A 14,694-nucleotide genomic window follows, 5' to 3' on the forward strand; every position below is an offset into this window, starting at 1 on the left:
TATACGATTTTATACGCACATATATATATATATATAATATGTATTCGGATGGGTCGGGCAGCGCCGCAGCCGAGGTTTCCATTTCGTTAAAAGGGTGTACTATTTTTTATTGAAATTCACTTCCGCGCGGATTTCACCTTTGTATCCGCTCGTGCACTTACAATAATAATAAATTTGTTTAGGTATATGATTATATGTATGCACGGGTATATCAGCGTGATGTAGTAGTTGCATAGACATATTATATCTGTACTAACTGTGATGTTCACACTCAATTAAAGGTGAATAAAAACGTATAAACGTCACGAATTGCACCAGCTGACGAGTTGAATAATATTAAGAATCAAGTCATCGAGTGCACCGAGTAATTGTCGTGGTATGCTCGTGTATATATATATATATATATATAGTGTGTATTATTATAGAATGCCATAGCTCGGGGAGCGTTTTTAATAACGTCAACAATTGCGACCACCGTCGAAATATTTTTCATTGAATTATGCTGGAAATACTTACTGCGGTAACTACCGATAATATTATATCGTATAAGTACATATCGAAAAAATACTTTTAAAATTTCGAGTCGGCAATCGAACTGAAAACTCTCTCTCCCTTGATCGAGCGATTTGCTCAATATATTTCAAACAGACTACGGGTAAAGACTATGTATGCCTATTGGATGCGTACTTTATCTCAGATTTCCGAGTCGTTTAACTGGTGTGTCTGAAATTCGTTGCACAACCTTCACTAATTCTTGATATAGACTAACACTGCGCGTTGACGATAACATGCCGTGGACACATATAATTTGTATTTTCTATATCGTACCTTTGTCAAATCTGTACGTAGAAGGTAATTGTTGTACGAAAGTAAAGGTAATAACGTGAAGGGCCACACACATACATGTATGTTTTTATAATGAAACGAAATCGCGTTTCGTGTGTTTAGTAATTGTTTTATCTGATATTTAATCCACCTTATTTGAATATTATGCATTGTCCTTATATACATAGGTAAATGAAGAATAGGCCTTTTTTATGTTTCAATTTTGTGATGACACTATTTAACTTTTTTTCAATTGTTATTCACAGAGTTATTCTAAATAATCTCCAGAATGTATTTTTTTTTTGTCTTGCACGGAAGGGTTGGGTTGTATTTAAAGATTATGGGTTTTTAGTGTGTTATTTAATTAATTAAACGATTATTTTGCACAAAGTTGTTCAAAAATACTTCCACGAGTAAATCACTCTTATTATTTCCAATTTTATTTTATTTGTCAATTCAGTTATAACTTATAAATATCACGAATTAAGTTAAATTATAGAAATTATTATGTATTATATGTCTAGACTTTAAATAGTTTAATTATAATAAAAAAAAAAAAACAATTTTTATACGTATCGATTATTTAACACACGAGCGAAGCCGGATAATTCAGTTAGTGTTATAATATAAATGTTCTAACATAGTTTTTATTTGCCACGTGATCGAGGTTTGAGAAATGATGGATTTTTGAAGTTTGTATAATGATTTTTGCGCATTAGTATCAAATTTGAAGCATCTATAGGCGTAAATAAAATTAATGTTTGTTATTGTTAATACAACTAATTTATACGTATTACTAAATAAAATACATGAATATAATAATAGTAATAATTATTATTACTATTTTTTCGCGAATTGTGTTGTATAATAATATTTTAAAACAATATAATAAAATAAAAATACAGAATAGTAAACATATCATTATATGACTATACGAGGAATAGAATAACACCAGCAACTAGACACACACTCTCACGCTCTAAAAGACACAGACATATGCACGCCATTACCAAAATTCTCATCAGAAAGTGTATTAATGATGTTACTGAGCGTGTCATCACTATAATTCCATTATAATAAATAAACTAAACGGACTCGGAAATAAAATGCGCACTTGCTGGCGGCATCCCTAATAATCAAGAGAGAAAGTGAGAGTGGCTCGTCTAGTTTAGTCGTCAGTTTATTGTAAGCACATATTATAATATCTCTTTTACATAAAAACTTAATTTAGTTATTAGACACATAACGCCCGTCATCACAAGTTGTCTGTCTGAACATTGTTTAGACATCAAGGCATACGATCGTAAGATAAACTGTTCTGTATTATTCTTAACACAACTTAGTTCACAAGTTCATTACAACATATAATAATATGTTGGATTATTATCTCTACACACATTTATACATATTATTACGGTTTATAATATTAAAGTATGTATTAAGGCAAAAATTATAAGCATTAAACATTTTTTTTTTCTAACACGTATTTTAAGGATAAGCTAAATTTTCAATCTTATCAAAATTTAGAAATTGTCAATACCTCTTATTATAGTCAATAGGTATCAAAATATGTAATATTTTCTTTTCGAATTGTATTTAACCTTTTTTTTTATTTAAAAAATTAAAATGCAGACATTCGATGTGTGTACTTCATCAATCCTAAATTGAATTTATGATATAATACTCACGATGAAAACATTTAATGATTAATATATCTTTTCTTACAACTCCAGCAGCTAAAATAACAATAGTTAAAAAAAAAAAAATACTATAATTAATTCTAAATATTTTTCCAAACTAACTAATACTCTTGCTTGTTTGGAGATAACGTGTATGTAATAATCGTAAAATGTTGAAAACTATGGGTACTGCATCTTTGATATAGAAGACTTTTAGACGTATTTGACTGGTAATAATAGAAGAAATGTAATTTCCATTAACCTAATTTTCGATAAAATATTCTTTTCAAAATAAATTAGATATACCGTACACAACTTGGAACTATATTTGACATAAAAAAATATCATAAGATATATAAAAAAATAAATAAATAGATAGTTACATGTATGGCAATCCGAATAAGTAACGATAAAGTCCTTTGAACAAGTAAATAATATACCAAACATAAAACTGTATAGTTATATATAATACCATTATTCGATAAAATTGAATTACATTGAAATGTGACTATGGTCTATGTAGGTCTTTAGGGATACTCAAGGAGTTACTAATACACATATGTATACATAACCTTTACAGTTAAATATGTATTTTATTTATATGATTTTGTTTTATTCAGCATTAACGAAAAACGTACTTGAGTTAAAAATATTAAGTTATTTATTTTAAATAAAATTATTGGCTAAGAAGTAATGAGATCTATTAAAACACGGATTATTGTACTACCGTCTGTGCTCTGTACATGATTATACGTCAAGTTAAATGTTATTTTTTAATCAATACTACGTAGCTAATTTCAATAAATTAAAATGGTTAAAGATAAGAGTCAATGTGTCATTTGAAGGATGATTGTAGCTGTGATGGTATTTATTTAAATTTATACAGTGTCACTTTCAGGAAGAATTTAATAAGAACGAGCATGTTTCAATGGTAACCACCATGGATTAATTTGTCAATACAATTAAATTTTTTCGACTTATATTAAAATATTCTGTGCCAGATCACTAAGTTACGTTTTATTCTTGATGTTAAATTATAATATATTTTATTCATATTATATTTATTGAAACTGTGTGTATTCCACTTTAAATATGATTCAATTACAGCATATTATATAAAAATAGTTGTTTACTTTCATATCCAAATAAAAAGTCGACAAATTTAATAAAAAAAAAAAAAAGAAAATAAATTATGTATCTCAAACATGTATTCGGAATATTAACACTTCAAACTGGCACAATTTTATTGAGTTCACTATTTATCGTGAGGAATCAATTTTCAAGAAATTATAACTACTTCAATAATGGCTACAATTTAATGTTTTCAGACGCTGGCCATATGTATTTTATTAGTGAACATATTGGCAGTCGACACAGAAGCGCCACGTACGAAATATTATTATTATTATTATATTAATATTGGTATATATTTGCAAATTTATTTTACCTAGATATATAAATAAATTTATTGATGTTGATGATAAATTAAATATAATGATTTCTATCTTTAGTATTTTGTTAATATTATAGTAGCCTGGATTACTATGTTCCTGTTTGTTGGTTATATGATCGTGATTTGGTTAATATCATTTAATGGCGCTTACAAAGTAAAAGTTTAAATGTTTTCAACTATTTATAAAAATGTTATAAACGCACTGCAATCTATAGGAATCACAGTACGCGATTTCCACAGCAACTGTCTTGTGGACAATTTATATAATAATATGGCTAAAATTGGTAATTTTTTCGTTTATAGATTCACAGTTAAGTAAAACGTTTTTAGTTATCGTTTAAATGATGACTATACTAAAAATATTGTTTATTTTTAAAGGGCAATTTGTCTTGAGAATAGATGTCCAGAAGTACTATGGCTGTTAAGCAATCCGTGGCATGAAAAACCGAGAGAATGTAATAAAATTTTTCAAAATTCTTCGAAAAACAACAAACGATCTCTATATGAAAAAACTAACAAAGCTCAAATGTATGACAATAGGGTAAAAAGTGAGACAAAAAGCGAAAGAAAGCAAGTTGCAACTACGACTAGCATTTTGAATTACGCAACATTACCATTTTTGATGTTTGAAAAATATGAAAATCGGTCTGAAATCGAAAGCAATGAAGTAAAATTAGTGCTTAAAAAATGTATTGAAACGCCTATAGTACAAAATAACCAAGGATGTATTCATGTATCAATATTAATTTTATTACTATATTTACGTGAGTAAAGATTCTTAAAGCCGTATTCTTAAATTTATAAAACAGAAAAAAATGACATATTATTTTTATTTTACAGTATTATTATTATTTTCTTGGATGATTCTAATAAGTTATCGAGAAGAAATCATTATCCAGGCAAATCTCAATAATTAATAATACATTATTGAATTTTGTTCAAATTATAATAAATTATTTATTCAAACATTTTGATTAAATAATTTATTGTGTTGACATTATAAATAATATTTTATTCATTATTGGGTTCTTGCTCAAATTGTGTTTTAGTAAATGAAATAAAATAAATTATTGATATGCTTATAAGGATCGATGTTTGTTTTAAAAGTTGTGCCAAAAAAAAAAATCCTTTGTGAATTATAATGAATTGTGATTATTTTATTGTAATAAAGAAGACCTATTATATGTTATTCAATTTATATTTTGCATATTGCAGTAGACGATTGTATTGAATACACAAAAACGAGTGATGCAAGCTGAGTAAAATGAATACAATAAACTATAATTCATATTACTCTTATTACGTACTTATTACATTTAAACACAATCTGTGAATTTGGCTGTGAATTATATTTTATTTAGAGTTTAGTAAATGTCTTATGCATTCATGTTAACAAAGATTTAACTCATACGGATGTATTGTATAGGATAATTCTCTAAATTATGTAAAAAATTATACTAGTAACATACGTGTCCCGCAGCTAGAGTTATCAATATTATTATCAGAGTTCTTCAATTAATTTTTTTCGTGCAATGCAATTTTTTGATATAATGTCAGTCGACATTTCTATCATAACATCGGATTTCACGTTTGGTTTATGCGATGTGTACTCAGAATACTCAGTGGGTACCTATTATAGGTAGGTATCTATAAAAACTGTTTTATATTTCATGGCCATGTTTACGTATTACAAAACTGAACTGTTTTTTATCTATGTTCTTTGATCAATTTAATGAATATATTTATTATAATATATAGTTGTATAGGGTTACCAGTCATCAGATGATTAAAGAACATTTTATTTATTTCTACCTATTATAGTTTTACATTTTATAATATAACAAAAGTAACAGAAGTTAGTTACTTCCAAGCCATTGGCTGTGTAGAAGCGAGAGTTCATAAGTATAGTATTAAATTAATAATAATAAGTTACAATAGAAAACACTCGTGAAAAATGTGTTGACAATAAATAATAAAAATGTTATAAATTAAGATAATAATTTTGGTTTTGTGCATTTTAATTTATACAATAGATAGAATGTATGTTATGTCATACGCATTTCTATATGTAAGAATTCGTCCACGAGTAAGTAGTAAATTATAATAATACTATTTTAAATAATTGATATGTGATATTTCACAATATTTTATATAATTGAGAGAATACTGTAAAAATCGTTTTTGGCAAATTATCACGTCATTATTTTTATTTAAACAAAAGTAAACCTTGAAGAACATTGAATATCTAATAAGTTTTTAAATTACATTAATTAATAAGAATTATAACATATTATTTCTTAATTTATACTGAGTCAAATAAAATTCACAAACAGTAATAACGTGTCTCTTTAAATTAATTTATAAAACATATATATTTATTATTAATTATACTTCACCATATTATTTTATATTAAACACAAAAAACGTCAATATAAAATATTTTTGTCAAATTGTTAATGATGTGATTTTCTATAGAAATTTAAAAAACAAACAGTATATTATAAATTTACAATTAATTTATTACAATATATAATATATTTTCACCTTTTATTCATTAACAGTACTAACAAATAGATTAAAATTAATATTAATATTTAAAAATGTTTGTACAGAATTTTAAAACTCAATAATTTATATCACTAATATTAACTTTTATAAATTATCACGTATACATAATTAATTTGAGTAGATACCATTAAATAACGTATGAAATACTGCTAATGAACGGCAAAAAAAAATTTAGACCTATATTGTTTAACTCGAATTGTGCAATAAGATAGCACATCATTTACGGAGAAAAATTTTAATTGTTCATCTACTTCGCTGCAAAAACAAATAATATCGTGTAACAAATCTCTTAAATTATTTTTAAAACAGTAGGAATAAGTTCTGGTTTCATTTAAATTTTTAAAGTTCTCATATCTTTAAAACAATTCTCTGTGAATGGGGTATATTAAATATCAGAGCAATAATGTTTTTTTATAAGTTTATAACTAAGAAATTTTTAAACAATAATTGCTCAAACAACATTGAAAGTTAAAAACTTACCCAATCGCTAGGAACGACAAGATTATTGTGTTTGTATTTATTAGTATATTTTATACTTAATTTAAACAAAGAATTTCTAATTTAAAATGCTAACCGTCTATATTTTTTTTATCTAAATCGCTTCAAAAAATTACCTATGTATTATAGTCATATTATTTTATTTTAAAATGTTATTATTTGCCCATTAACATAATTCATACAAACGACAAAAATGAACTAATACAATTATATAAAATATTTGACTTTACGAAGTTGAAAATTGAAAAATACAGAGTTCTAGCGTAATGGCTTCGAGAATAGCCTTCTTATTTAATTATTACGTGTGGATGTTAAATGAAAAATTTAGGAATTTCTATCGAATATTTATATTATGTGTTCATATTCCACGAATTCCAGTTATTTTTTGTGATATATATTTTAAAACTTATTTTATAGTATGTAGGTAATATATAATATATATATAATTTTATTGGTAATCCAATATCATAGACTACTGTACACTGGAAATTTTAAATTATATGAAATATATTTTAATTGCATTAAATACTCTCTTGAACGTCTTACGCTCTGTTACGACTTTTTTCTGACAAAATCAGATGATTAGGTATATATAAAATAAATGTCACTGACTTGCTTTATTTGTAACGTAACACGTAATCAGTATAAAATTCATTTTATAGTAAATTGTAGATTACATATACAGATCAGTACATTAAGAATATGCAAATTTTGAACACAAACAAAAAAAACCAATAAAATCCTTAAATACCTTAAATACAATTATATTTTAAATACGAATATATTTAACTAGCAATATTTCCAGTACTTATAGTTTGACGTCTTCGGATCGACTCCCGGATCGAAAAATTTTCTATTGGCATTGGATACACTGTATATTTAAAATTAATGTCAACTGATAATATTTAGTTGACTTGTTCATTGCACAGAAATTTCTTTTATAATTTAATAACAAAAAAATTACAAATTATTGTCTTTGCTTATTTGCGTCGACGAAATTTAATATATAATTACACACAAATTCAAATTAAGTACAGTTATTTTAATAATTTATTTGTAAAGTTTACCAATACATAATATATATATATTATGTTACAGGCAAAGTAGAAAAGGTTTATAATGCAATTTTTTATTACAAATATTGTACAAAAACGATCACAAATGATATTAGTACTTTTATGCGATGATCAAAATACAGTTTAACAAAATACATAAAAAACGAAAGTACTTAAGTACTATTATATTATTACTAGGCAACTATAAGTCTATAACACGTATAATATATTTTAATGATAACATATTATCACTCGTAGACGTAGCAAAATATGAAATCATAAATTTGAGTGAAAATTTTTTTTTTTTGCCATTTAATATTTATATTAACTTTTTAAGCCTTGGTTTTAATAAATTCAAATAAATTTATAATTAAAAATGATTTTGATATTTATGTGAATTAACACAAAAAGAAACAACAGTCAACATATTTAAAAAAAAAAAAAAAAATCTATTATAATATTAATAAGTATTTGGCAGTAAATTAACGTTTTCAAAGTTATTCGTTTTTAAATTACTATAAAAAAATCATAAATAATTTAGTGGGAGACGTTTTGTTTAAAAGTCCCTTTTTTTAGTATTATTTTAAAGTTAAGCGGAATTTTTATTTTTAATTAACTAGTTCAAGTACCAACTAGATTCAATTTACCACGCGAGAATTCCAAATCAAGCATTTTTACTGTTCCAAAATCCAAAATTAAAGGCAACCGCAGAAGCGTACGCATGAAAAAAAAAAACACTCATCATTGTAAGACTAAAACTAATAAATTTTTGATCTTCTCCGAATATTTCAAACAGATTGCTTTAAACAAACATTTATATTAAGTTTTTGGATGATTTCCAAAATTAATATCTTTAAAACTCAATAAATTTATATAAAAAGCTATAGTGTTACAGCTGTTTATTTAATAGAGATAACATAATTTCGTGTAAAGGACGCAACAATTTGTGACGGTTGTTTAAATGTTTTAGTTTAGTTTGATGAAGACGTGTGTCCTGATTTCCAATATTGTTCATAACTTTTTTGGATTTGGCACATGGGCGTGTAACTTCAGATTTATTAAGCCTGTTATATTGCTAGTCGGAAACATACTTTAAAAAAACAAACTTTGCACTAACTGATTTTTCTTCATTTTTTTTTCTAAAATATGAGCCACAGTGGAAAAGCTTGATTTAAAAATACCAATAAAATTTAATTTATCGTTGGTTATCAACATTAAAATAAGACAAGTAAATTGCATAGTTCATAAAGTGTGTAGGTATATTATGATATATTTGGACGAACATCAGCAAGTTTGAGAATATATCTACACCATTAATATACGGTGTACTACAAACACATAGCCTGCTCAGTTATTTAAATGAGAAATAAGTTGAAGGTAGTAAAATATTTTAACTGGAATTAAGACATTTTATTTTCAAACTAATAAGCCATAAAATAACTGTGAAAAACTAAAAAAAAGTCCATACAGATATAAAACCCACTGTAGTATTTTCGAAAATATTGTACAATGCCGTCGATTATTTCATAAGTTCGTAAGATGTAAATGCGTTTTGATTGTATCCTGCATACAAGTGAATAAAAGGTATTATGCGTAAATCATAATATTACAATAGAAATTTGGGTATGACGGACCATATTCAGTGATAATATCGTTTGAAACACTTTACTACCGTGAATCAAACTGATTGATCAGCGTTAGAAGTGGTGGTTTTAATTTTAGGGGTAGAAGGAATAATACGATATCTTCATTCTGTTTTCGGTGTCAAATCGAATGAACAGAGATCATTTTTTATTTTTTTATATTTTTTATACTGTCGCATTTTTGTGTGCAATTTTTTTTTTTAGATATTTAACGTTATTATTTGAATATAGATTTTTTACCCGTTTTTCTTTTTATAAACGTTTGGATTGTCAACTACGTTTTATTCAGAATTATTTCAATTATTATATAATTATTAATTATTTAAAAATAATAAATAATTTTTAATTATCTAGTTGATTTTATTATTGAAGATTAGCTGTATTTATTACCATAGGGAACATAATTAAACTTGGAAGTCACATAAATTATAAATTTAGGTCTATAAAATTAGTGATAACTTGAACAAAGAAAGATTGTCCACGTTTTCTAAAGTGTTATTAAGTTACAGCCCTGAAATAAATTATACCATTCCATAAACCATGATAAGATTATAGAAGGTATATTAAGTTAGCGCACAAAGTCAAAAAAAGTTGTATGTAACGAGTAATCAAGAGTCCAAAGCATTCAACATGTCGAAAATGTTAAATAATTAAGTTATTTTACACAGAATTTAATTATATTTTTCACATACTTGATTATCTAAAGATAAATTTACTATCCGTCTCTTATATATTTCTACTTTATAAAAAAACTATTTAAATAATTTTTATGAATCGTTTATTGTAAATATATATTGTATAATAATAATTTTATATAATTTATAGTCATTATTTTTTTTTCAACATAAAAATTCATATTTTTAAAATAGTCGACAAAACTAATGAACTTTGATAAAAAAAAATACTGAATGCTTTACGTAGCTTTATATATATAATATTGTATTATAAATAAATCTTGATCAGCAGCTACAGATTATATAGGCAAACATTATAAAGATTAAATTACAGTATAGTGTTTATTGGACAAACGATATTTATATTCAAATATATAAATAATATATTATGTGTATGTTCTCCATTAAAATATATATTCATTCGGTTATTCTTATGTAGCATTAAGCTGAACATTTTAAATATCATCGTTGGATGGGGGTAAGAAGTACTTGAAATATTATACGACACTAAACTTATAGTATTGGATATAGTTTTACTATGACTTACAGTACCTATCTTTTTATTTGCATATTGACATATATAAACAGACGACGACAATGTCCTGTAATTGTATAGTACATTAGAACATAAAAATAACGTCATTGTTATTTCCTTCAACAATATACAATTTTAAATCATGTTTATTGATATTTGAGATGTCTTGAATATCAAACTATAATATTTAGCTCATAAAAATGATTTTATAAACTCGAAGACATTTATTGCAAGTTTATTCTTTTCTCAAAAAGTATTACATTATGCAACATTTCTCTATTATTTATTATTGTAATATTGAAATAATATAAAACTGTTATCCAGTTGGTGATTAGTGACTTGATAACACATACATGTTATTGAAAACAATAACTATTAGATTCTTAAATTATAATTGTATTTAATACAACTGTTATTGTGAATACTTAGGATGTTAAAAACCATATATTATTATCATTGTATTGTTACATCGACTGTTATACTACTTAGAGTTTTATAGACTAATAAATAATCTATTATCTATTGTAGACTATGAGTAAGAAGTATTTAAACTAATGAAAATAATAACTTAATAAGTGTAAGCAATAAAAACGATGACAATTTATTTAAAAACTTATTATACCAAAGCATGAACAGTTACGACATTGTCACGAACTCTTGATGAAAGAGTGCTAAGAATACTAAAAATAAGTATTTTATTATGAGTGGTATATAATTTTATAAATGGCTTAAAGTATCTTAACTTACAAAAATATATCGTATTATATAGTATAATATTAATTTATGGACGGAATTATGTATTTTAATTATAATAATTTTCGTGAGCACCTATTTTTTAATTTATTTTTGCGTGAAATTTACTATCTTAAAATTATTTACGAGTTGGCTGACAAAAACGACTCATAGCAGTGAGTATTTTACTTGCTATTAATCAATGATGATTAACTAGGTATCTACACCATTGGCGAGTTAATAGTCGATAGGTAGATTTCCGGTCATATCGTATGAATTGAGATCTCTAATGAGGGAGTTTAGGTGGTTAGCTAATAAATAGTTTATAGAAAGTGGAAACAGTTTTGGTCGCACTCCCTACAGAAATTAACAATTTATTGCACAAATATATTTACAAAATAAATAGGTACATATTTTAGTACATAGTATATTATACATTAACAAATTAACAATTACATAATTTATTAGAATATTGTTACGAACTCGCGATGTAATTATACGTGTATGGATAGCTATATAAGGCCTATGCAACGCTGCAGCTTGTGCGACATTTTGAATCGCACATAAAAATACCGGTTTCCCGTATAAACTATAGGTGTAATATTAATATATGAGTAATAATAATATTATCACGATGGCACAGCGGCTGTAGAAGCTTATGATGTGCGGTGAATTTTGTCGCTCAAATCGGACGGCAACGACGTGCGACGTGTTTAATTTTGTATTATTATTTTATCATTTTATTTTTTTTGTGTAATGTATTATAGTTTTTAATTTTTTTCATCTCACTCCTGTGCTAAACTATTACAAGCCGTCATTGGTCTATGTGTATATCAGAGTGCAAAGTATGATTGGAGACTTAGAAAGGCGCACCCATTATCAGGTGAAGTGGTCCTAAGACCAGAATAATTATAGACATTAACAATGTTTTGTGTAGAATTAAATGATTTTTAAGATTGATATTTGTTTTTTTTTATTCAACAGAAAGTAAAGGTTCCCGAGTCTTTGGTTAAGAAAAAGTTGTTTTACTTTAATGTTATTCAAAAAAATAATACCCAAATAGCGAGCGTTTGATGCAATAAGAATAATTTTTATGAAGATGCTTAAAGCTATAGGAGAGAAACGACTTATAGAAAATAAACGTAAAATGGTGAAAATTGTTAATTTTAACTCTTCGCTTTTAGTGTAACAAGCGAATAGTGTAAGACATATAAAATTTAATACACATATCTAATTTCAAAATGAAATTAGGTTAAGTACATACATACATAAATAATTTAATGAGATACGTCTAATATTTTAATTTCACATTTGAAACGTGTAGAATAGGAAAATAGCCAATGATACTTTAAAATACTAGGACAATACGTGAAAAATGACTTGAGTGAACGAGATCAAAATCAGGACGGGGCTCTTACACCACGTCCTCTTGATTCAATGGGTTATTTCAACGACCCCCATATTTTACAACTATACTATTTTAAAACGGTTTTTGGTACTCGAAGCAGATCGTTATTAAGAGCGATGGCGATCATTTCTTCGACTGTGATTTATATATATAATATAAAAAATGAAACCCACTGATGTTTCGATACACAGTCCGAATCATTGAGTCCAAAAACTTGCATTTTTTATATAAGTTCTTTTTATAATTGGGTTGAAAAGAGTTATCGAAAATGGAATTTGTATCATTATCATTTATTATAATATCTTGAATAATAATAATAAATAAATAAACAATGCAATAGTAGTCAAAATATAATGATGTATGGTACCGTTATCTCTAAATCAACACAAAATTGAAAATTGTCCTTTATCTACCTACCTTTCACATAAAACACACTACGGAGGAGATTTTGAACATAACTTTATAAATCTCAAATCGATTTAAATTATTATGGTGACATAATAAAAAAAATGTTCCACTGGAAACGATAACTTTACCGTGTTAAAAACCTGTGTTATAAATATTTATTATTGGTTTTTCCAGGCGAAAATAAACGTAAATTGTTTTTCTCATTAAATCATTGAACCGAAATCCACCAATCATCCATAGACGAATTACCCATCTCAGTCGGATTTGTCGACAAACAAACGAAGAACGTCCACGCCGAATTTCCCATGATCTAAAATACACAGACCACCGGGTATTATATTTTTCTCCTGACGAAGTTTTTGCAATATAACTAATATGAATAGTATGATATAACTTTGTCAATTTATTTATTTCATCAATAAACTCTCATACGTTATCCCAAAATGTATAGCTGCTATTGAATATATTTTAATTAACTTAAGTATTTAATGTTTTAATTAGCAAAGGATAAGTTGTAAACTAAAATTTTATGAAATACCCTTTCATTATGTTTATCTAAATTTAAAATACTTTTGAATCATCACTTGTTCAAAATTATATTTTGATCAATATTCTTATTAACATATTCTGCTTAAAATTAAAAATTTTCTAAATGTAAAAAATTTAAAAAATATGATAGCAAAAAAGCAAATTTTTGTAAATTTGCATTTCAAAAATTATGTTTTCTTCAAATTATGTAAAAACAAATTTCAAAAACGTGAAAGTCATTAATGCTCTTCGATATAATTAGTGTTTAATTTTTATATGTTCATCTGTAATATATATATCGATAAAAACTAATAACTTCCTATAACTCACAAATTAATGGCTGAAACTTACAAGCACACAACTTTTGTTAATCATGTGAGCTGCTCGATGGAGTACAGAGGTTCATGACCGTCAGCTGGATCTGCGGATGAATCACTATAGCACCGCAATCGCAATCCTGAGTTCTGGATTAAGGTCACGTTGGGGTTGGTCGGGTTCCAATGATACTATAACGACATTATATTGGAAATTCAGATAAACAATATTTATATTATTTTGTTGTGTAAAGGTGATTAAGTAGTATTAAATCGTATTTATTATTAAATATTATATTTCATACAAAATATGTATTATGTGTGGTAGGTGCAATTTTGGTAATAAAATTTATATTTTTGGCGAAATTGTAATG

The 14,694-nt window shown here is 25.8% G+C and overlaps 2 protein-coding genes across 6 annotated transcripts in view; both read left to right on the forward strand.

Moving 5' to 3' along the window:
- Nucleotides 1-14,694, forward strand: part of LOC113560708 (neuropeptide CCHamide-1 receptor-like) — a 143,785-nt gene that overhangs the window by 58,518 nt on the left and 70,573 nt on the right. Inside the window, exon 2 of one of the 5 annotated variants that reach the window (XM_026966746.1) lies at nt 13,653-13,664. The exons of 3 other annotated variants lie outside the window; for them this stretch is intronic. The gene's annotated coding sequence lies outside the window, so the exon portion shown is untranslated. One more of the 5 variants, XM_026966748.1, reaches the window with a different exon arrangement.
- On the forward strand, nt 3,697-4,874 carry LOC113560709. The gene is made up of 6 exons (XM_026966749.1): nt 3,697-3,768; nt 3,833-3,890; nt 4,035-4,111; nt 4,173-4,267; nt 4,336-4,721; nt 4,798-4,874. Exons 1-6 carry the CDS (start codon nt 3,697-3,699, stop codon nt 4,872-4,874), a joined length of 765 nt encoding a protein of 254 aa, XP_026822550.1.

Source organism: Rhopalosiphum maidis, chromosome 4, assembly GCF_003676215.2.
Source record: "Rhopalosiphum maidis isolate BTI-1 chromosome 4, ASM367621v3, whole genome shotgun sequence".
NCBI classification, from domain to species: Eukaryota; Metazoa; Arthropoda; class Insecta; order Hemiptera; family Aphididae; genus Rhopalosiphum; species Rhopalosiphum maidis.

What these genes read in the sequence shown, in the direction of transcription:
- LOC113560709 (XM_026966749.1), top strand. Translation starts at nt 3,697, where the DNA reads ATGTATCTCAAACATGTATTCGGAATATTAACACTTCAAACTGGCACA. An exon ending in CATTTAATGGCGCTTACAAA is followed by an intron (nt 4,112 to 4,172) that starts GTAAAAGTTTAA and finishes TGCAATCTATAG; the next exon opens with GAATCACAGTACGCGATTTC. An exon ending in AATTTTATTACTATATTTAC is followed by an intron (nt 4,722 to 4,797) that starts GTGAGTAAAGAT and finishes TTTATTTTACAG; the next exon opens with TATTATTATTATTTTCTTGG.